The sequence below is a fragment of the Gopherus flavomarginatus genome, chromosome 1 (genome assembly GCF_025201925.1).
Source record: "Gopherus flavomarginatus isolate rGopFla2 chromosome 1, rGopFla2.mat.asm, whole genome shotgun sequence".
Lineage (NCBI taxonomy): Eukaryota > Metazoa > Chordata > Testudines > Testudinidae > Gopherus > Gopherus flavomarginatus.
The window spans coordinates 323686774-323708330 of record NC_066617.1 but is presented as its reverse complement, the minus strand read 5'-3'; the positions used below and the strand labels follow the sequence as shown (position 1 = coordinate 323708330).

General features: G+C 39.6%; 2 protein-coding genes across 4 annotated transcripts in view; one reads left to right on the top strand and one right to left on the bottom strand.

Annotated features, from left to right (window-relative positions):
* The window catches only part of N4BP2L2 (NEDD4 binding protein 2 like 2), a 479674-nt gene that overhangs the window by 226200 nt on the left and 231917 nt on the right, over nucleotides 1-21557 (bottom strand). The window lies entirely within an intron of this gene.
* The window catches only part of PDS5B (PDS5 cohesin associated factor B), a 265724-nt gene that overhangs the window by 90248 nt on the left and 153919 nt on the right, over nucleotides 1-21557 (top strand). For all 3 annotated transcript variants that reach the window (XM_050937113.1, XM_050937114.1, XM_050937115.1), the window contains one exon: nucleotides 14681-14761. In XM_050937113.1, coding sequence (XP_050793070.1) covers nucleotides 14681-14761 — 81 coding nt within the window. The remainder of the gene's footprint in view (nucleotides 1-14680; nucleotides 14762-21557) is intronic.

Sequence of the window (21557 nt, the reverse complement as noted above, 5' to 3'; positions counted from 1 at the left end):
ATTTAACAAAGACATGGTTTCCCATAGTGTATGCTGAAGGTTGTATCTGCATTCTACCTTAATCAGACCTTTCATCTCCAAATATTATTTCTGAAACCTCAGTCTAGCAAAGATGTAGAGGCTTCAAAATTTGGACATTCGGAAGGCTCTCTCCTCTTACCTGAACCACATGAAAATTTTCAGATTGTATGCTAGACTTTTGTACCCTTTGCTGAAAGGGTAAAGGGCAGTCAGCATATATTTCACTGGATTTCTGACTGTATCAAAATCTGCTATAATCTAGAAGAGGTTTCTCCTCTGAAAATAATGGTCCATTCTACTAGGGCTCATACCACTTCATCAGCTCTCTTGAGTAATATACTTATAGTGGATGGTTGCAAGCCAGCAAAATGGTTGTCAGATGCTATGCTATCACTCATACTTCCTGGGATGATGCCAATTTTGGCACGTCAATGCTGCAATCTCTTTTTAAGTAATCAGAAGTCACTTGTAAGCCGACTGCTGGGGAGTCACCTACAGTGAAATGTAAATGTGCATAATCACTCAATGGGGGAAAAAATGGTTATTTAACTACGTAATTGTGTTTTAGATGTATTATGCACATATACATTCTACAATCCTCCCACTTTTCCTGCTACTCTGTGTATTAGATTTCAGAGTGAAGCAGTAGAGAGGGAAGTAGCCATGCCCCTTTTCACAAAGAGGGCAGAGTTGCATCTGCCACCTAGTGGTACTGTTGGCAAAAGTCTAACTTGAATGAATTGGGCACTTATAAACTCCACTGTAAGTGTATGTATGCACAAAACGTCTAAGAACATCAGTTACTATACAGTTCAGTAGCTATTTTTTCTGGTGATTTCACCTATGCTAGTTTCTCCAGAAGATTTGTTTGGAGTCCAGCAAACAAGTATCTTAGAAAAGTGGTTACCAAACATACTGGTATTTTGTAGACAGGCACATTGTATTCTCCGTTCTCCAAGTCTGAAATGTAATCAGAATGACTGATTTTTACATGATCCTGTGGCTGGCCTTTCTATTTACCATGATCTCTGAAAGGCAAGTTTTGGAATTAGTTCATGCAAGAACTACACTGCTTTTATCATGAGGTAAAGCTTATTCTTCTAGCACCAGAAATCTTTCTGTTCAAGCAAAGTTTCTTTTTTCACTGTTCTTGGGAAATAATTCTCCCGTCAGTTTTTTCTAACCCTTGGAAGGTTGTGGGATTAATTGGCATTCCTAGACCTCCGAAGACACATCTTGAGCTTATTGAGTACATATGCCAATTGTACTCTGTTCATCTTATTGTATCCAACCTGCCAAGGCCTCAGGGTCTCCAAGTTGCTGCAGGCAAAATGTAAAAATCTGGCACGAGTTGGCATGCTAGGCATATGGGGAAAATATTCACAGAAGGCCCAGGAGGCACTTGGGGGGAAAAGTGTATGAGCCTCATTAGAAGAAGATTTGCAAAGTAAGTTGCCATCTCTCTGCAGTTTAAACATGTAAGTTTAAAAAGTTCTTGCTTTATGTAGGGGGAATTTCTGTTCCTGCCTATTATTCTACTATAATAATTAAACTCTGCTTATCCTTTCCACTCCTACTTCTGGGATTCACGTCTAGTTACTTCCCATGAGTATTGAATGAGTATAGAAACTGTGCAACAGATTCAGAAATTTCTTACCTGATAAGTTTCTGTCAGTAGCTTCTCTCCAAATTCAGCCCTCGCTGATAGTCTGGTAAATAATGAGAATATAAATTTGAAATTTTTCTCTAGAGTGAGACTTAAGGTTAATTTAAATCAATATATGTTTAATACATTATATCACATTGTCTTAATGTTAATAAGTTGGAGTGTTTCTACTGCTGTGAAAAACTTTTCTGGTGGGCTGGGCTGAAGGGTGGAGCTTGGTCTGAGATCCCGCAGCAACAGTACTCCCAATTCCACAGAGTGGGGGGCATTAACTTATTAGTAATTAATTTGGAGAGAAGCTGCATAAAAGAGAAAATTCTCAGATAAGAAATTTCTCATTTTTGTTCTTCTACAGAATAGATTTTTTTCAAAATATTACTGCTCATGTCTACTAATAACCATTAGCAGTATATTTGCAGAACTAAAATTTAAACCTGAAAGAAACACCAGGTCAGGAAGGTTCACACACCACCATATTAGGGCTGTTTGCCTCTGAGAAACTGACCCTGTAAAATGGCACAGTGGAGTTTGTCTCAAGCATCAGTGTCTCAGTGACATCCAGAATTTACTTGCTCAGCTTAGCTTAAAAGCAGGCACAGCAGCTGCAAACAATGGTGCAAACAGACTCTTCTGCACTAGAGAAAAGTGGGACCTAGCTGGGGGTAACCCTCTCCCAGCACCCCAAGAACTGTGCGATGGAAACACCCCTCTGTGGGCACTAGGACCATGTTGCACGCCCCTTCCCTCCCACCTGGCCACCTAGCCATGTGGATTTTGGCAAAGAAACTATAAGGTCCTCAGCCAGAGACTGACAGGATTAAAAACTGTTGCTTTCAACTACCTGAAAGGAGGTTTCAAAGAGGATGGATCTAGACTGTTCTCAGTGGTACCTGATGACAGAACAAGGAGTAATGGTCTCAAGTTACAATGGGGGAGATTTAGGTTGGATATTAGGAAAAACTTTTTCACTAGGAGAATGGTGAAGCACTGGAATGAGTTACCTAGGGAGGCGGTGGAATCTTCTTCCTTAGAGGTTTTTAAGGCCAGGCTTGACAAAGCCCTGACTGGGATGATTTAGTTGGGAATTGGTCCTGCTTTGAGCAGGGGGTTGGACTAGATGACCTCCTGAGGTCCCTTTGAACCTTGATATTCTGTATATTCTATATTCAAATCACTAAACAAGAAAATCAACCTTCTGCTGGTGGCATCTGACTCAGCTGATGAAAATGGACATACGTTGGTCTGCAATGCTTTGGATATTATCAAATAGAACCTGTCATCAGCATGGATGCATGTCCTCTGGAATGGTGGTTGAAGCATGAAGGGACATACGAATCTTTAGTGCATCTGGCATGTTAATATCTTGATGCCAGCTACAACAGTGCATGTTTACAACATGCAAACATCTGTTCTCACTTTCAGGTGACATTGTGAACAAGAAGCGGTCAGCATTATCTCCTGCAAATGTAAACAAACTTGTTTGTCCGAGTGATTGGCTGAACAAGAAATAGGACTGAGTGGACTTGTAGGCTCTAAGGTTTTACGTTGTTTTGTTTTTGAGTGTAGTTATGTAACAACAAAAAAATCTACATTTTTAAATTGCACTTTCACGATAGAGATTGCATTACAGGACTTGTATTAGGTGAATTGAAAAATACTATTTCTTTTGCTTATCATTTTTACAGTGCAAATATTAAAAAATAGTTAGCACTGTACACTTTGTATTCTGTGTTGTAATTGAAATCAATAGATGTGAAAATGTAGAAAAGCATGCAAAAATATTTAATACATTTCAGTTGGTATTCTGTTTAACAGTGTGATTAAAACTGCAATTAATTGCAATTAATTTTTTTGAGTTAATCACGTGAGTTAGCTGCAATTAATCAACAGCCTTAGAAATAAGGCATACATTTTTAACAGTGAGATTAATTAACCATTGAGACAGTTTACAAAGGGTGGTCATGGATTCTCGATTACTGGCAAATTTAAAATCAAGACTGGTTGTCTTTCTAAAAGATATGTTTCAGAGTAGCAGCCGTGTTAGTCTGTATTCACAAAAAGAACAGAAGTACTTGTGGCGCCTTAGAGACTAACAAATTTATTTGAGCATGAGCTTTTGTGGCTACTTCCCACTTCATCGGATGCATGCAGTGGAAAATACAGTAGGAAGATAGATTTATCCACAGAGAACATGAAACAATGGGTGTTACCATACACACTCTAACGAGACTGTTCTCCGACTGGTTTTTGAATGTTATAATTCTTGATGTTTGATTTGTGTCTATTTATGCTTTTACGTGGCGACTGTCCGGTTTGGCCAATGTACATGTTCCTCACACCTTCTTGTCAACTGCTGCAAATGGACCGTTTTGATTACCACTACAAAAAGTTTTTTTCTCTCCCGCTGATAATAGCTCACCTTAACTGATCACTTTAGTTAGTATGTGTATGGTAACACCCATTGTTTCATGTTTGTTAGTCTCTAAGGCCACAAGTACTCCTTTTCTTTTTGCAGATACAAACTGACATGGCTGCTACTCTAAAACATATCGATTAGTGTTCAGGATTTAGCTCATGGAGGGATTCCTCTCTCTGGTCCGCTCTGGTAAGGACATCTCTTGGGATTAGAACTAGAGTCCCTTCTATGCAATGGTGTGCATCTCATCCCGTTTCGCACAGCCGTGCTACCAGGGACAGCTGCTGGTAACTTGGTGCCTTCCCCAGTGGGTGGTACAGCCACGCTGGAGAAGCTGCCAGTGTAGGGTACTGGCTCCCACGAATGGTGGCCCAACATGCTGCTGCTTTCGCCATTGTAGTTCCTTGCAGCTGCGCGGATATTCATATCCACAGATTAAAGTTTTGTATCCACACAGGCCTCTAACCATAATGCTGAAGCTTGTTGCAGTAGTTGTTGGCAAACTGCTGCTTTTTCTATTAAGAACCCAAAAAAGGTATGTTGAGTGGAATAGTCCTCTAATTGTTCACTGAGGGTATATCTGCACATCAGTTAAACACCCATGACTGACCCATATCAACTGACTAGGGCTCACGGAGTTTGGGCTATGGGGGAGTTTATTTGCAGGGCAGATGTTTGGGTTTTGGCTGGAGCCCAGGCTCTAGGATCCTCCCTTCTTGTGGTGTCCCAGAGCTTGGGCTCCAGCCCAAGCCTGAATGTCTAAACTGCAATTAAACACACCTGTGGCCTGAGCCTAGTGAGCCTGAGTCAGCTGAGACAGCCAGCCTCCGGTGTTTAATTTCAGTGTAAACATATCTCAATAGGCCTAATTTCCATCACATCAATTTTGGTTCATTGATTTATAGTCCTCTGCTTCTCTTGGTTATCAGTCATAATTTTCACACAGTCGATGAGTGGTATCAGTAAAATCTTTTCTATTTAAATTGTCAATCTCCTCCTTACATCTGTTCTTAAACAATTTTATATAACAGATCATTGTGACAGTTTATGAACTAACTTTCACTTTTTACAGTTTTTAGAATTAGGGTAAATTTGTAGACTCTGATATCACAACAGACCCTTACCTCAAAGCCCATGTTCAGAACTCCAAAACTTAAGAATTCAAAACAAAAGTCTTTTGGTCAGGCCAGCCTTCAGGTAGCTGGTCAGAGATGACTGCCTCATGCTAGCTGTCTCCATCCCTACACCCAGCCAGCTACCTCTTACTGTTTAAATAAGGCGGTCTTAAAGGGAGCAGGGAGTCTAATTATATCCAGGGTGTGAGCTCCCGGTTAACTGTTAAAGGGTAGTACACTCCTTCACAGGCATTATCATAATAAATAAAAGTTTTGGGGTAAGTAACATTTTTAAACTACTAGTACTGAAAACTCAGCTTGGAATCTAAAATTTAATCTGTTCTATCTTGCTCTGACACAATCAGTTAGAATGATTGTACAGTTGGAATTCGGAGGATGGTTCTGTTGTATGGGAGCCAGAACATAAACCAGGTCTGCCCCATTTCTGGCACTGCAGTGCAAAAGCATAATAAAAAAATCCCTTTTCTCAATCTCATCTGAGTTTTCCATTCCTACCTGTAGGTAATAATTGTCTTTAGCCAGACTGAGCAGGGGCAGAACCTAAACAATCATATCTTCATTTCCTCAAGCACTTGCCAGATTATTCTGTCTCCATCAGCAATAACGGTGATTACTGGGATCCCATATTGTAAAGCATAAGCACATTTACTTCCAAAAAGACAGCAATGTTGGCAATTTATTTAAATTCCTAAATTGGCTCTTTGTCAGGAGTTTACTCATAATTAGCTCTTCCCTTGGAGGCATCTTATCAAGATTTTTTTTAAATCAGGCATTCTCTTAAAATGTCTGCAGTAAAACAGGATTATGGAATATTTTAACTTAGTGCTTTGTAACAATAAGAATCATAGATTATTAGGTTTGGAAGGGACCTCAGGAGATCAGCTAGTCCTACCCCCTGCTTAAAGCAGGACCAATCCCCAAATGGCCCCCTCCAAGGATTGAACCCTCAGCCTTGGGTTTAGCAGGCCAGTGCTCAAACAACTGAGCTATTCCTCTCTCCCACTGAGGTGTTGCTGTTGGGCAGTGACCCTATCCTTGTATCCTTGATTATCAGAGTAAAATTCCAGCCCCTTCCAAAAGTTAGAAACTAAAAAGCCAAAATGAAAACCAGACTATTTTATTTGGAAGAATATTTGATCCAAGTGGGCAGTAAGAGAGTTAATTTTAGTTATTTACATCTCTCTCTCTAAACACCCAAAAGTAAAGAAATCCAATTTTATTAAAAAGAGACATCAATGCTTGCCCTCTATTTGTTTGCAAAAAGAAGTTTCTGAATTTGCCCCTGATCATTTAGCAGGTTATTTCTCCCTAAGTGTTTTCAACTGTGTTAAAACGCCAGGTAGTTCATCCTAAGGAGGAACAAATAAAGGGGGAAATGAAAATTGAGACAGCAAAAATATTTCTTAAAATAATAATAAAAATTAAAAAAAGCTTTGGTATTTATGTTCAGTATTTCAAGCGGTCAGAGGAAGTAAGGGGGAATGCCCACATAAGGAGAGAAGACTCCAGATGTTTGGCTGGCTCCATGTAGAATATTTTTATTTGAAGGTCAGTACTGATTTGTCTTGCCAGTGAAGAATAGGTTGGTTGCTATCCTAGAGAGCTTTATCTCTCCAATAGAGCTACAGATAGGCTATTTAAAAATTAAGACAAAATTGAGGTGTCTTCTGCACCTCTGTAGCTTCTCCAGCATCAAAATGAGTTAGAAGAGCTATTTTAGAATAGGCCTCACCTATAACTTTCTAGAGAGAGAGCTTGGACCCATCTCACAGAAGACCTATGTTGCGCCTTTAGATTTCTCAGAGGGAGAGGGAATATGTTAGGATGGTCCAAAAATAATTAGTCAATTGGCCAGTCAAATAATGTCACAAATGGTCAAATATTTTAAACCACTAATTTATCAGAACAGTAACAAGAGTGACAAAAAAAAGTAAAGAATTTATGATCTCCAGTAGGGTTAGGCTTAGGCTTAGATACTTATGTCTAATTAAAAAAACCAAGTTATTTAGCTGAGTTATTGTAATTCAGAAAAATGGACTCAGCAGCAGAAGGGGAAATGGAGCATGAAGGGGAGGACTTCTGCAGACATTTGATGTCACCCCTCTCATTAGCATAGAACATTTCATATCAGCAAGGTTTCACTGGGGATAAGTGGGGGTTATGAACAGAATTTTTGTTGAGGGGAGGAGTGGAAGCTTATTTATATGCATTTAATGTGGGTTGTTTGAGAATGGGAAGGGTTGAGGGGTGAACAGCTGTGATACTTTTGTTTAAGGGAGAGGTTTAATAGCTGTGCATCTGTTCCCTTTGTGTTGTGGGAGAAGGTTTAATGACTGAACCCTCATCTCCTTTCTCTAGTTTCCTTCTGTGTTAATTTCTGTATGTTTTGCCAGTTTTGTAAGCTCCGAGGGGCAGGGATCATGTCTTTTAACTTGTGTAATGTGCTTTGTGAACCATGATGTAAATTGATGGCTCGGTATACAAATAAAGATTATATGTACATACAGTGTTTGTTCCAGAAGATTCTAGCCAATTGAGTTACTCAACTTTCAGTTAGTTCACCTTTTTCCCAACAGGTGACATTAGTGTGTAGTAAAGTCTGTGATAAAGACATTTAAGTAGCCTTGTTAACAGTGGCATCATGATGCAATCAAAAAGGAAGGCTAGTGCTTACATCAGGGATATTTGACCACAGTAAAATAAGTGGTCAGTTGACACTATTTGAGCAATCAGTTTCACAATATCTTCACTTCAGTTTGTCCTGCTCCTGTCAGTCCCTGTTGGAATACACTTTGAGGGGAAATAAGACATAATTATGTGGTTCCTGTAGCATCCTTCCCACCTGATAAGTTAAAAAGCTTTCAAGGGCTTTTGGGATTGTTGAGACCATGGATCATGTGCTCTTATTAGTTCAGGGGAAGCTCATGAGCTGTTAGGGTAGCCAACAAAAAATCTGTGGTTCATGTCCATTTCTTTTCCAGCCTTGCTCCCCCCCCCCCCCCCCCCCAAAAAAAAAAAAAAAAAAGACTATGTGGAGATACCAGGTATTTTTGTAAGGGTTTGGAGTGTACAAACGCCACAGTGGCAACAAGGGGTTAAGGGATTATTTTGGGCCCAGCTAGCCCCACCACACCTGCTGCACATGCTCCATCTGATGGAGGAATTAAGACAGTTAAACAGCTCATTTGGGTGGCAGATCTGGAAGGGAGCAGACTGGCAGCCCGCAGCTCCAGCAGCATAGAGCCCAGGGAAGCTTAGAGTCTCTGACACAGCTGCCCAAAAAGGGCCCTGCCTGAGGAAAGGAAGGACCCACCTCAGAAACTATCAGAGATGTACCCCCTGCCTGTGGACACTGGTAATCCCTGTTTATTTGATTTGGATTTCTCCATCAGGGGAAGTCATGAACTAAGCTGACCTGGGTGGTGGGATGAAGAGAGGAAGTGGTCCAGGGAGGGCAGCCTTTGTGGCCCTGGTTGCCAGACTACTAGTAGCCCAGAGGGCCCTGGGTCAGAGCTCAGTGGAGTGGGAGGGCTCAGGCTCCCCTCCCCACAACCTCCTTGCTGGTCGCAAGTTGCAGCTTTGACCACTAGGCCATGCTTCCATACCAAACCCTGAGTGAGAACCATTACAAGTACACATAGATAGCAAGTGTGTAATAAGTTTGGTCTCATTTTTGGTCCAGGGGCACATTTTAAAGCAAGCTTTTTTGGTAGATGGTACCTCAGTCTAAAGAATAAGGGAGCTAATTGCCCTGTTTTGACTGTCTCTGCAGTTTAGTTCTTCGTGTGGTTGCCTGTCTTGATATTATATGCTCCCTGGCACTAGAGATCGGAACTTTTTTCTTGCTAGCAGTCTCCTGATGGTCTGCACATGCTCTCAGGCCATCTCCGTCTCCCCTGAGGGCATAAAGGGGCATAGTGAACCAACTGCCACTCAGTTCCTTCAACCATAGCCTTAGGCTAGAGTCAGAATAGTTTAGTGATCCTTTATTTCTGTTTTAAACTCTGGTTGTTTAGTCTGTTGTAAATAGTTTGCGTTACTCAGTTAGCTTCAGATTTAATCCTTTGTTAGTATTTTAGCATTAATTGGTATTTTAAGATTAAGTACCTGTACAGGGTGAGAGGCAGCTATTTGGCTGTGTTCTGTAATTTTGTCAGTTGGTACAAACACCCATCCAGGAGCGAAGCTGTTTTTACAGGAAAACAACACAAACCTCTTAAATGGGGTAGAGCTAATTTCTTTTATCTTGGGAGAAATCAAAGTGGGGAAGCTCAAAGAGAATGATAGGAGGACCCACAAGTGGCACAAAATTGTGTGTGTATGACCGAGACATCATTGAAAGGGGCAACTATACAGTCTTTTCTGACCAAGTAGTGGAGAAGAGGTGAAAACAAATTTATTTATACATAATCTTTTAAAACACCCAACAATGTGCTAGGTGCCTCACTAAATTGTAAACCTCTTCCCTGCCCCCCATAGAACGCAGTTCATATTTAAACATGACATGACAAGCGATGGTCATAAAGCTGGCAAATAGCTGCTCAATAAGATACACATCTTGATTAAAAATAAATTCTACTTTTTTTTTTTTTTTTTTTTAAAGTGCTCAGTTTTCAGAAATGTCAGTTCTCAGGATATATTTGTCAGGGATTTTGAAAGTAAGCTGATTCCTGAAAATCTAAAGCTCACTAATATGTTTAAAAATGCAGATCAGGCAGAGTCAGCAATGTTCTTGGTATCTAGTGGCTTTCCTGCCTTTTTAGTATGCCTCCTAATCTTTGCACTAGCTTTTGAATTATTAAATCTTTTGCAACATATAGATTATGAAGAAATTTCTCATGGATACAATTTTACTATAATTGTGGGAGAAATTAAGAGCTGTGACATGAACAATGCCTTCAAATGCTAGTCCTTAGTGTACTATAAGGTATTGGTTCTCTTTAGTGAAATAGTGTGTGAATAAGATTTGTGCAATTTTATCTTCTACTAATATTAAATTATAGAATTCCAGAGAGAACTGTCTCCATTCTACAGCATTCCCACTAGGCTTGTATCAGTCAATGCAAGAAAAAAGTGCTTTTATGTGGTAAAGACATGCTTCAGTTTTTCTCTTTCAGCACTTGCAGAAAAAGAACATGGCAAGATTCCTAAGATTTTATGCTCAAGGAGTTCAGTCACAAATTTAAGGATGTCCTTTGGAATGGTAGCCAAAGCATGAAGGGGCATACAAATATTTAGCGCATCTGGCATGTAAATACCATTGTAATGTATGGCCAAAGGTTGCCGATCTCTGCTGTAGTGCATAAAGGATCATACTATAGAGTTCTATTGCATTTCATTATAGATGGGGAAGAAATTGATATAATTACACACTTTAGAGTGTTTAGATTATTCTGTAAAATAACTTTCATAATGTTATAACCATGCATCAAATCATGGAAATTAAGAATGTAAGGCTTTATTAGTGTTAGTCTGCCCTGTTGCTAGAGCATGCATGCTCCCAACAGTACACTTGCGCTACTCTTTGTGAAGTCTAGGTTTTAAATGCTTCAAGTAGTAGGAGTTCCATCACCTTTTGGGACATTATTTCCACAGCCTGATGATCTCACTATCATTTCTTTCTTAACTTCCTTCTGTCACTTACAGCTGTTCCTTCTTGTACCACGCTAAATAATTTCTCCTCTTGTTTTATACCTTTCAAATGTTCATAGTCAGTTAGCACAGCCCTATTAAACACTTGCTTTGTCAAACTGTACATATTTAGCTGTTTTTATTTCATCTCATGAGTCATTTGCTCAAGTACTCTAATTTTTGTTTCTTTTTTCCTGAACTCCCTCTGTTTTGTGGTGTTCATTTTGGGTAAAGGTGTCCAGAGCTTGAACGCAGTGTTCTATGTTTGTTTTCACTGGACAGAAGCTGTAACTTGCTCCATGATGTCAGGTTTCTGTGTATGCTGCCTGCAGTCTTGTATTACTACTGTTTTTACTTGTAATTGCTTCCACATCATATTGCAAACTATATTGTAATTTGCTGTCCATTATTACTGCATGTCTCTGTGTGTGTTAATGGCTTTCTTTATATCTCGCATCCATTAAATATAAAAAATGCAAGTTATTTTGTCTTTCAAAAAATACTTGTCAAGTTTTTTAATAAATTTGTTTTTGGAAAGTGGAAAATTGTATGACCTGCAATTCTTGAATACAGTTTAAAGTTTGCTCCCCATTACTGTTAAATGAACGTTTCTAGAGGAGTGACTTGTCTTTTCATTGTGACATTAGTGAGATAACCCTTTGACAACAGCGGGTGGTTTTTTAAAAAAAATCAAGATTTTTTTTTTAAATTACTCAAGTCCTCCTTTAAAAACAAGAGAATTGAGTTACTGTACTCTTTTTAATTGTTTTAGAATCTTCAAGAGCATATTAAGTCATCATATCTTGACTTAATCTGCTCATTCTGGGTTTTGTTTGTTAACTATGACTTTGTGTCTCCAGTGATTGATTTTGTTCATTGTATGTAGTATATTTCTCCTTGCTAACTGGGTTCAAGTGTGAAATGTGGCTCAGTTTTATGCCCCTCTCTCTCAAGGAAAGAAAGTGAAGATAGTTGTAGATCAGTTATTGTTTCAAGTCTTTTCCATGATCAGTTTATTTACTTTTGGTGGCCAGTGTTCCCTCTAATTTTTCCCACTCGTGTGCAGAATTAATTTTATGTGCACCAATATGGAGATGATGTGAGACACATCACCTCCATATTGGTGCACATAAGAAAATTAATGTGGTGGGGGTGGAGCCGAGAGGTTCGGAGTGTAGGAGGGGGCTCAGGGCTGGGGCAGAAGGTTGGGGTGTGGGAGGGGACTCTAAGGTGGGGCTGGAGATGAGGGGCTTGGGGTGCAGTTTGCCCCATGGCTACAGCAGGGGGAGAGAGGATTCCCCCCAGCTCTCTCCCCCTGCAGCAGCACCTAGGCTGGGATGGGAGAGGTGCCTCTCTTTGCTGATTGGAACCTTCTGGTCAAGTATGCTAATTTTTAGGGTTGGAAAGTTTAAGGGTAGAGTGGTATTACAAATTTAAGGATATATTTCTCCCTGTGTACATTGGCGCTTATCCCTTGGCCTAGGCAGGTCCTAGGCTGGGTTGGGGGCAGGGGAGGGGCTCCTCTCCCCCGGCCACAGCAGGTCTGTCTGCAGTCCGGACCACTGGCATTGGTCCTTGGCTTTGGGCTCCCCATGGAGCCCAAAGCAGTGGACTGTCCATCACTGGCAGCGTAGCAGCAGCTGTGGGTTCCTTTCTGTGGCTGCTGTGTCCCCGTTTCCCCCTCTCCTCTCCCCATAGACACCCTGGGTCACTAGCAGGCAGCAGTGAAGGGTGGAGAGAGGAGCCCTCAGGAGCAAGTGGAGTGTGGGGGGAGGGAGGTTGGGTGATGCCTGACGCCTGCGGGCCTAGAGGAGCGCCAGGGAGGGGCCAGAGAGGAGTGGAGCCAGTGCAGCGGCTGCTGGGACGTAGCGCAAGTGAAGGTGGAACACCAAGTTGGCAGGGCCCCTGTTGATTGTGAGCCTGGCACCATTATAAACCCGGTACTGTCTGGACTGGGTTGGGGCTGTGGGAGGGGCACCTCTCACTGCTGTGGTAGGTCCAGGGCTGGGGTAGAGATGCTTAATAGACTGCTGCGTGGCCACACAGCTTAGAGGGAACGTAGGCAGTAACTCAAAAAATACAAAAAAATTTTTTTCATAGTCTTCAGATTTTTCCTTTATGTTGACTGTTTTACTATTTTTATTTACCAATGGTGTGTGTTTCTTGTACCATTACAACTAAATATGTCTGTCTTTTCTCCCATCACTGAGATTGGAACCTTCTGGTCAAGTATGCTAATTTTTAGGGTTGGAAAGTTTAAGGGTAGAGTGGTATTACAAATTTAAGGATATATTTCTCCCTGTGTACATTAAAATAGCAATGTAGAAATTAAGCAAACCATTTTCAAGTAAGTTCCTGTTGTTTCTGATAATGCATGATGTTTAGGATTAATTTAGAAAACAACATTTAGAGTAAAATGAAAAATATTCTTTCATATGTTGCAATGTTACTATATTGCACAAACTACCTAGGGAAATCATGGAATTTCCTTCAGTAGAGGTTTTCAAAAAGAGGCTGGATAGCTATGTCTTGAATGGTTGAGAAACAACAAATCCTGTATCTTGGCAGGGGCTTAGACTAGATGACCTTTGCGGTCCATTCTTACCCAATGGTTCTATGATTTCTATACAGATGATACTTTGCAACTATTTTTTTCTTTTAATGGAGTATAAAAACAACTGCATATTATCTTATATTCTTTCAGGTTAAAAATTATTCAATTTTTTTATTACAAATAACACTAGACTATCAGAACTGAGCATTTGATTTTTTTTACAGTTGAAGTTTTCAGTTTCATATGTTTGCTTAACCTTAAAGGGTAATTTAAAAAAAAATTTCATTGCATTAAAACAGTACTGCAATTTTGGTGTTGCAAATGCTGCAAGAGAATGTTTTAATTGGTTTGCTGCTCCTGAAATTATTGAAAATTTAGTTTTGCAACAGGGATTGAAAAATTTACATACTGTTAGAGATTGATACAAGAAATAAGTGGTGGGAAAGGCAAGGGAAGCCCACCATTGATGTTTTTATGGGCAATACCATAGTGAGAAACAAAACCCAACTTTTGGATCGCAGAAGAGGAAAATGTGTCAAGATCCCTGTCAAAGTCGTCTTGGAATATTTGTATTCACCAGCCTCTTCTGGTTGTAGAGGGGAAGAAAGGTTTTTTGTTTTGTTTTTCTCTCTCTAGTCATCCAGACTGTGCATCTGTAGGAGAGTGAGGCTGTCATCTCTTTGGTATATACCCCTCCCACATAGATGGCTGGTGGCTGCAAGGGTAGAAGGTACCTGCTGTTCTGCCTCTCACCAGCTTCCATTTTTGGGTCTCACTCACATGACTAACTACAGTACCAGCATATGCTGTGGCACACAGCTTTCCCTAAGCAGCAAAAGAGCTGTGAGGAACAGCAGCAGATGCAGGCACTTTGGCTACTGGTTTACAGATCAGGAAGACAGGCAGCACTGATTCCATCTACGTTGAGTCGTATTTGGAAGGTTATCTTCACAACCATAATGGCAATAAACTTAATTTAAAAATATTAAGTTTTAGTTTCTGTGAGAATTGATTGTTCATGCTTCTGAATTTCTCTGAGAAAATGCCCCATTCACCACTGTCTATTAGGTACCTTAAGTTTCCAAGCTGTGTTTTACAAAACCTAAATTTTGGATCAACTTTGATCTGACAGCATCCCTTTAACTACTGAGGGATTCAAGGGGGTTTATTGTTTATTAATACATGTTAATTTCAAGATTCTTAAATTCTGTATTTTAAGATTGTGTGGATCAAAGTTTGCTATTTATGTTTTTCAGAATTTAAACAAGCAAGCATATGACTTGGCAAAGGCTTTACTAAAGAGGACAGCTCAAGCTATTGAACCATACATTACTAACGTAAGTCAAGATTTGCAAGTGATTAAACACGTTGGTGAAAATAAAATCTTTTAAAAGAGCTTAGTAATTTATTGGTCGTTATTTTGTTGTAGGTTAGGTAGTTTTTACGATTAATTTAGAACTGTTATATGGTGGTGAAGATCTGCTGCATTAAAAATACCATATCATATTGTCCTTAAAATCTAATACTCAATTGTTTGGAAATTACCAAAGCCATTACCAATTTTGAGGTACTGTTACAATTTCCTGACCCGGTTGCAAAACTGAAGTGTGCTTTTATCATCATCATCATCATCATCATCATCATCATCATCATCATCATCATCATCATTTTGTATTAGGATAGCACCTAGAGATTCCGTTCATGTTAGTCACATTCAGTTAGGTTCTGTACTGATACGTAGTGAGAGACAATCGCCGTCACAAAAAGCTAACAATCTAACTAGACATGACAAAGTGTGGGAGGGATAATAGAGGCCCAGAGAAATGAAGTAACATGCCCAAGATGGCACCGCAGGTCAGTGGCAGAGCTGGGAACCAAGGTCTCTGACTTCTAGTCTGCTGTTTTGCCCATTAGATTACGCTGCATTGTTGGAGAGGTGTTCTATCATACTGTGGGACTTACTTGCAAGTTGATGTAGACAGGACCTCATACGAGTAACTAGAGAGTTGATCTGTGTTTCTTTTAGGTTCAGTGTTCTAAAATGGAGATCAAAGGAAGTTGGGTGTGTGTGAGAGAGAGAGAAAGAACGGAATGAGAGTTTTTTACAGTGATCTGGTGTCAGGGACTATCCCTGTCAAACAGGGGGGATGGTAATTAACATAAGATATGAGGAAAATAAAATCTAAACAAACTAGCTTTGGTATGTAGTCAGTATCAGCAAGTATAGCAGCTTCTTGCATAATTTCTTCACTGGTCTAATCTGATCCATGATCATGATTTAAAATGGAACTGTCCATTCATCTGAGACAGTCAGATGATAACTTAGGCTCCTCTTAGAAAACTTCCTGGATCCCTCTTGATTTCTGCAAAGACTGAAGATTGTGGTACTGCACAAAGTTGCTAATAGGACTGAACATCTTCTTTCTCAGTTGCTCATTTGTGCACCCTCAACCACTGGCATGTAGGTGTATGCAAATTGCATCTCCAGACCAGTCTCTTTGGCCTTTCAGTGGAATACATTCCAGGAAGCTCCTGCTACGAAAAAAAAAATTGGTTCTGGATTAGGGCTGTTGATTAATTGAAGTTAACTCATGTGGTTAACTCAAAAAAATTAATCACAGTTTTAATCGCTCTTTTAAACAATAGAATACCAGTGGAAATTCATTGTATATTTTGGATGGTTTTTCTACATTTTCATATATATTGTATTCTGTATTGTAATTGAAATGCCTATTTTTATTACAAATATTTACACTGTAAAAATAAGTAAAAGAAATAGTATTTTTCAGTTCACCTCATACAAATACTGTAGCACAATCTTTGTCATGAAGTGCAGCTTACAAATGTAGATTTTTTTTTGGTTGCATAACTGCACTCAAAAACAAAACAATGTAAAACTTCAGAACCTACAAGTCCACTCAGTCCTACTTCTTGTTCAGCCAATCGCTAAGACAAATACGTTTGTTTACATTTACAGGAGATAATGCTGCCCTCTTCTTATTTACAGTGTCACCTGAAAGTGGCACTTTTGTAGCTGGCATTGGAAGTTATTTATGTGCCAGATATGGTAATCCAGGGATCTCAAACTCAGATCACCACAAGGACTACATGACGACTAATACATTGGTCTGAGGGCCACATCACTGAAACCTTTTCATACGACAATACAAAAGTATAGTTTTAAAAAAGTTAATAAATAGACTTTTAATAGCATAGTATATAATCTCTTAAAAGTCTATTTATTGACTTTTTAAAAAACTGTAATGCGAAAAGTCTGTGCTAATTTTGACAGTCCATTCCATTTTTGGCCACTTAACTAACCAGAACATCAATATTAGGTTTGACATCCTGAGACAAAACCAACCTGTGCTGCTTTCAAATGTTCATCAGTGGGCCTTGACCTTAACACAGATTTGTTAATCTTCATGGAAGAGAAAAACTGTTTATATATTCATATATAATCTCACGCGCACATCGCCATTATCCTTGCAGAAGCAGAGAAGAACATGGGAAATGTTTCTTGTGAAAGAAATCTGTAGAATTCGGAATTCCAACAACTGTAGACTTCTGCTCCAAAATGGTATCACACTGAAGCTCCACTAACTCCACCTGCATTTCCTCTGCAACATTATCAATTTCCACGGCAAATGATGTGGGGAAAAAGTTGAAAATGTGGTTCAAGTGCCTTGAAATCTTTAAACCGCACATCAAACTGTTTGTGTAAGTTCGAAATGATATCTGCATATTCTTTCAAAGATTTGGGTTCAACTTTTCCTAAGGAGTTCAGAGTTGAGAAATGGACCAAATTGCCAGCAGTCAGCTGTTTTCCCCCACAAAGTAAGCTTAAGTGACTTAACACTGTCATACATCTGTTATCACCTGTTTTCTACCCTGAGGCTTCAAGTTCAGTGCATTCAGGTGGTCGGTTACATCTGTTAGAAAAGCAAGATTGCAGATAAAAGTGGAATCAGCAAGCTGTGGAACCTCCTTGTTTTTCATTTTCATGAAGGAATCAGTCTCCTCTCTAAGTACAAAAAAATGCTTCAAAATATTTCCATGACTCAGCCATCTAACTTGAGTGTGATACAGGAGTTCCCTGTATTCTCTGTCTATACTTGCTAGAAAAGAAGTGAAGTTTCTGTGATTCAGCCCTCGTGCACGTATAAAATTAACAGTTTTAACAACTACATCCATAACTTCCTTCATTTGTAGACTTTTACTACACAGGGCTTCTTAGTGCAAAATGCAGTGTATACTGGTGAAGCTAATTCCTAGTATATTGAGGCTGTTCAATTCGGTCTTCAATAATCCAGCCACACCGTTTTCAGAGCACATTGATGGCACACCATCCGTAGCCGAAGATACGAGTTTATTCCATGGCAGCACAGCTTTTTCAATGCACTCTTTCAGTCCTTGAAAAATGTTGCATCTCATTGTGGTACCCTTCAGTCGCATTAAGTCTAGCAATTCTTCAGTTATATTCAAATTGCAATCCATACTTCTAATGAACACTGCACACTGTGCGGTATCTGATACATCTGTACTCTCATCAAGAGCAATTGAAAATGCTTCAAAGTCTTTCGCCATTTGACTCAATTGTTTTTGTACATTTTCTGCTAAATCCATTATCCTGCAGGCAACTGTATTGGCAGACAAGCTTATGCCTTCAAAAACTTTCTTCCTGTCAGGATATAATTTCGCTTCACAAGACATTCTTTTACAAATAGGTCTTCTGTAAAAGGTCGCAATGATTTAGCTATCATTTCAGTTACCACAAAACTTGCTCTTACTGAATCTCTGCTAGACTTGTTAGTCTCTGAAAAGAAATTTCGTTGGTTGGCAAATGCTGCTTTAAGTTGCCGAACTTTTTTCCTCTCTGATTTTTCTGGTGAATGCATCATATTTTTCACAGCACATCGTGTCGTGGTGCTGACGCACGTTATGCTCCTTGGGAACTGCAACTGTTGGCTGACAAGGCATTGTATTTTATCTTTGACCTCTGTGGAAAAAATATAAATTCTCACATTTGTCTTGGAAAACTTTTTATTCTTTTTTTCTTCCATGAGTGTTCTTTTTTTCGACTAAGTCATTTCCGAGCGGTTTTAATAAAATATATACACTCAGTAATGCACCTCACTCAAAGGACAAAACACACACTTAGTTTTAGAATTACTTGTGTTGAAACTCCCCCACCCCGGGCCCTGCCCCCACTCCACCCCTTCCATGAGTCCCCACCCCAGGCCCTGCCTCTTCCCCTGCCCTTCCCTGTCCTATTCCAACCCCTTCTCCAAATCCCTGCCCTGCCCCATCTCTTCTCCCCCTCCTCCTCTGAGCATGCGGCTTCCCGCTCCTCCCTCTTCCCTCTTGGAAAGCGTCTGGAGGTAGACAGAGGAGCGGGGAGCGGCGCACTAGGGGGGAGGAGAGAGAGGAGGGAAGCGGATGAGAGGAGTTTGGTGGCCACAGGAAGTAAGTAAATAAATGCGTTAATTAAATTTGGGACTGAACACCTTGGGGGAGAATTGTATGTCTCCTGCTTTGTTTTGCCCACATTCTGCCTTACGTTTCATATAACAGCAGTCGTGGATGATGACCCAGCACATGTTCTTCTTAAGAACACTTTCACTGCAGATTTAACAAAACTCAAAAGATACCAATGTGAGATTTTTAAAGATAGCTACAGCACGTGAACTCCGGTTTAAGAATCTGAAGTGCCTTCCAAAATTTGAGAGGGACGAGGTGTGGAGCATGCTTTCAGAAGTCTTAAAAGAGCACTCCAATGCGGAAACTACAGAACCCAAACCACCAAAAAAGAAAATCAGCCTTCTGCTGGTGGCATCTGACTCAGATGATGAAAATGAACATGCATCGGTCTGCACTGCTTTGGATTGTTATTAAGCAGAACCCGTCATCAGTATGGACGCATGTCCTCTGGAATGGTGGTTGAAGCATGAAGGGACATATAAATCTTTCGCGCATCTGGCATGTAAATATCTTGTGACGCTAGCTACAACCGTGCTATGCGAACACCTGTTCTTACTTTCAGGTGACATTCTGAACAAGAAGCAGTCAGCATTATCTCCTGTAAATGTGAACAAACTTGTTTGTCTAAGTGATTGGCTGAACAAGAAGTAGGACTGAGTGGACTTGCAGGATCTAAAATTTTACATTGTTTTATTTTTGAATGTAGTTTTTTTGTACATAATTCTGTATGTGTAAGTTCAACTTTCATGGTAGATATTGCAGTACAGGACTTGTATTAGGTGAATTGAAAAATACTATTTCTTTTGCTTATTTTTACAGTGCAAATATTTGTAATAAAAATAAATATCAAGTGATCCCTGTATACTTTGTATTCTGTTATTATAATTGAAATCAATATATTTGGTATTGAAATCAATATATTTGGTATTAATTGGTTTAACTGCACTGTCACTTTGTTTTAATTGCTTGACAGCCCTATTCTGGATATATTATTATTTTTTTATCTGTATTACCTAGGCCTAGTGCTTATGTTGTTGAAGCCTTTGGCTTGACAAGAAGTGTTACCTGCATGTTTTTCATTCCCCTCCATTTCTAAACTGCTTTTTCAATTCCTGGCATGATCCACAGAATTGAGAGCAGTATTCATACAGTCCTTACCATATCTGTTTGATCTTTTTACACCTCTGTTGCTCTGCCTAAAGTACTTAAAGTAGGCAATGTACTACTGTTTGTTACAGGTATGGAGAAAGTGATCGGACTAGAGGAGGATGAATAGATTTCTTACACCACTGTCTTACACTACAACCTTTCAATTTGCTGTTTGTAACTACCTATTTTGTCAGGGAGGGAGGACAGGGAGTTAAAGAGGAAGGAATAGTCAAGGAGGGAGGACAGGGAGTTAAAGAGGAAGGAATAGACAGGAAGGATTGAGAGGACAAAGAAAAACTATAAGTGGATTGGAAAGAATAGTTAAAAGTTGAATAGAGAGGGAAGACCTCAGAGAGGAGGTGGATGATGAGGGAGAGAAATAAGAGATGAGAAGGAAGAATGATCCAGCATAAGAAAAGTGTGAGTTCTACTATAAGTAACACAGATTTTGTTTATTACATTTAAGGTTGCAGAAGGGCATACCTCAAGCACCCTAAACCTTAAGAGCATGGAGATAAACTTAGGGGAAATATTCACTATTCGTTACCACCTTCATGTAGCCTTCAATGCTCTCAATACCACACTGCATTTACTTCCAGCTGTGACAGATAAAAGCAATAGGCACTCCAACTTCATCAAACATACACTTACAAGATTCTGCAACTCTGACCTCATAGTCTGGTAACTAGAAACTATTACATCTGATATAATATTAAATATGTTTTACAACCTTAAGATTGGAGAGGTTGCTGTTAAGGGTGCACGTAAAAATTATGCAAAGGACATCTAGCAATTCATATTGATGTTAATAAAGCAGATAACTTTGAAAGTTTAACATCCTTGCTTAAGCAAAACTTGGTCTTAAGCTTAACTCAGTTGTTGCTGCTACTCCACCATAATTCGTGGTTGCACGATTCATGTTAATTAACATGGATAAGATAGGAAGGAAAGACAAGAATGAACCTTGATTTGATTTTTGTTTTTTGGAAATGTGGCAAACCTAGTCTCGATGCTAAGCAGTTGGTGTACTGTGGCTGCTTATTATACTTAATGTGATTATTTCACTGTTACCATGTCCCACTGATTCTCTCTCCACAACCTTCCAATTTGCTGTTTGTAGCCACCTATCTTTGTGACATGCAAAGATTATAAGCTGTTTGTGGTAGATATAGCATGTAGATATAGCATCTAGCACAAAGGGTACTTGAATCCTGACTGGGGCCTCAAGGTGCTACTGCAATGAAAATCCTCCCTCATGGTGAAAAATCTTGGCATTCACAGGTCTCTTGTTCTGAAAATACACCCCACAAGTGGGGAATGATACACGCAGTACATTCTATAGCATTAAAGAACTATTTTCTTTGGTAGGATAGATAAAGAAACACAATAGAGGACACACAACTATTTAACAGGAATGTACATCTTCCAGTAGAAGCTGCTTGGTTTTTTTGGTTTTTTTTTTTTTGGTTTTTTTTAAAGAGGGAGGACGGCGGAATGAAACCC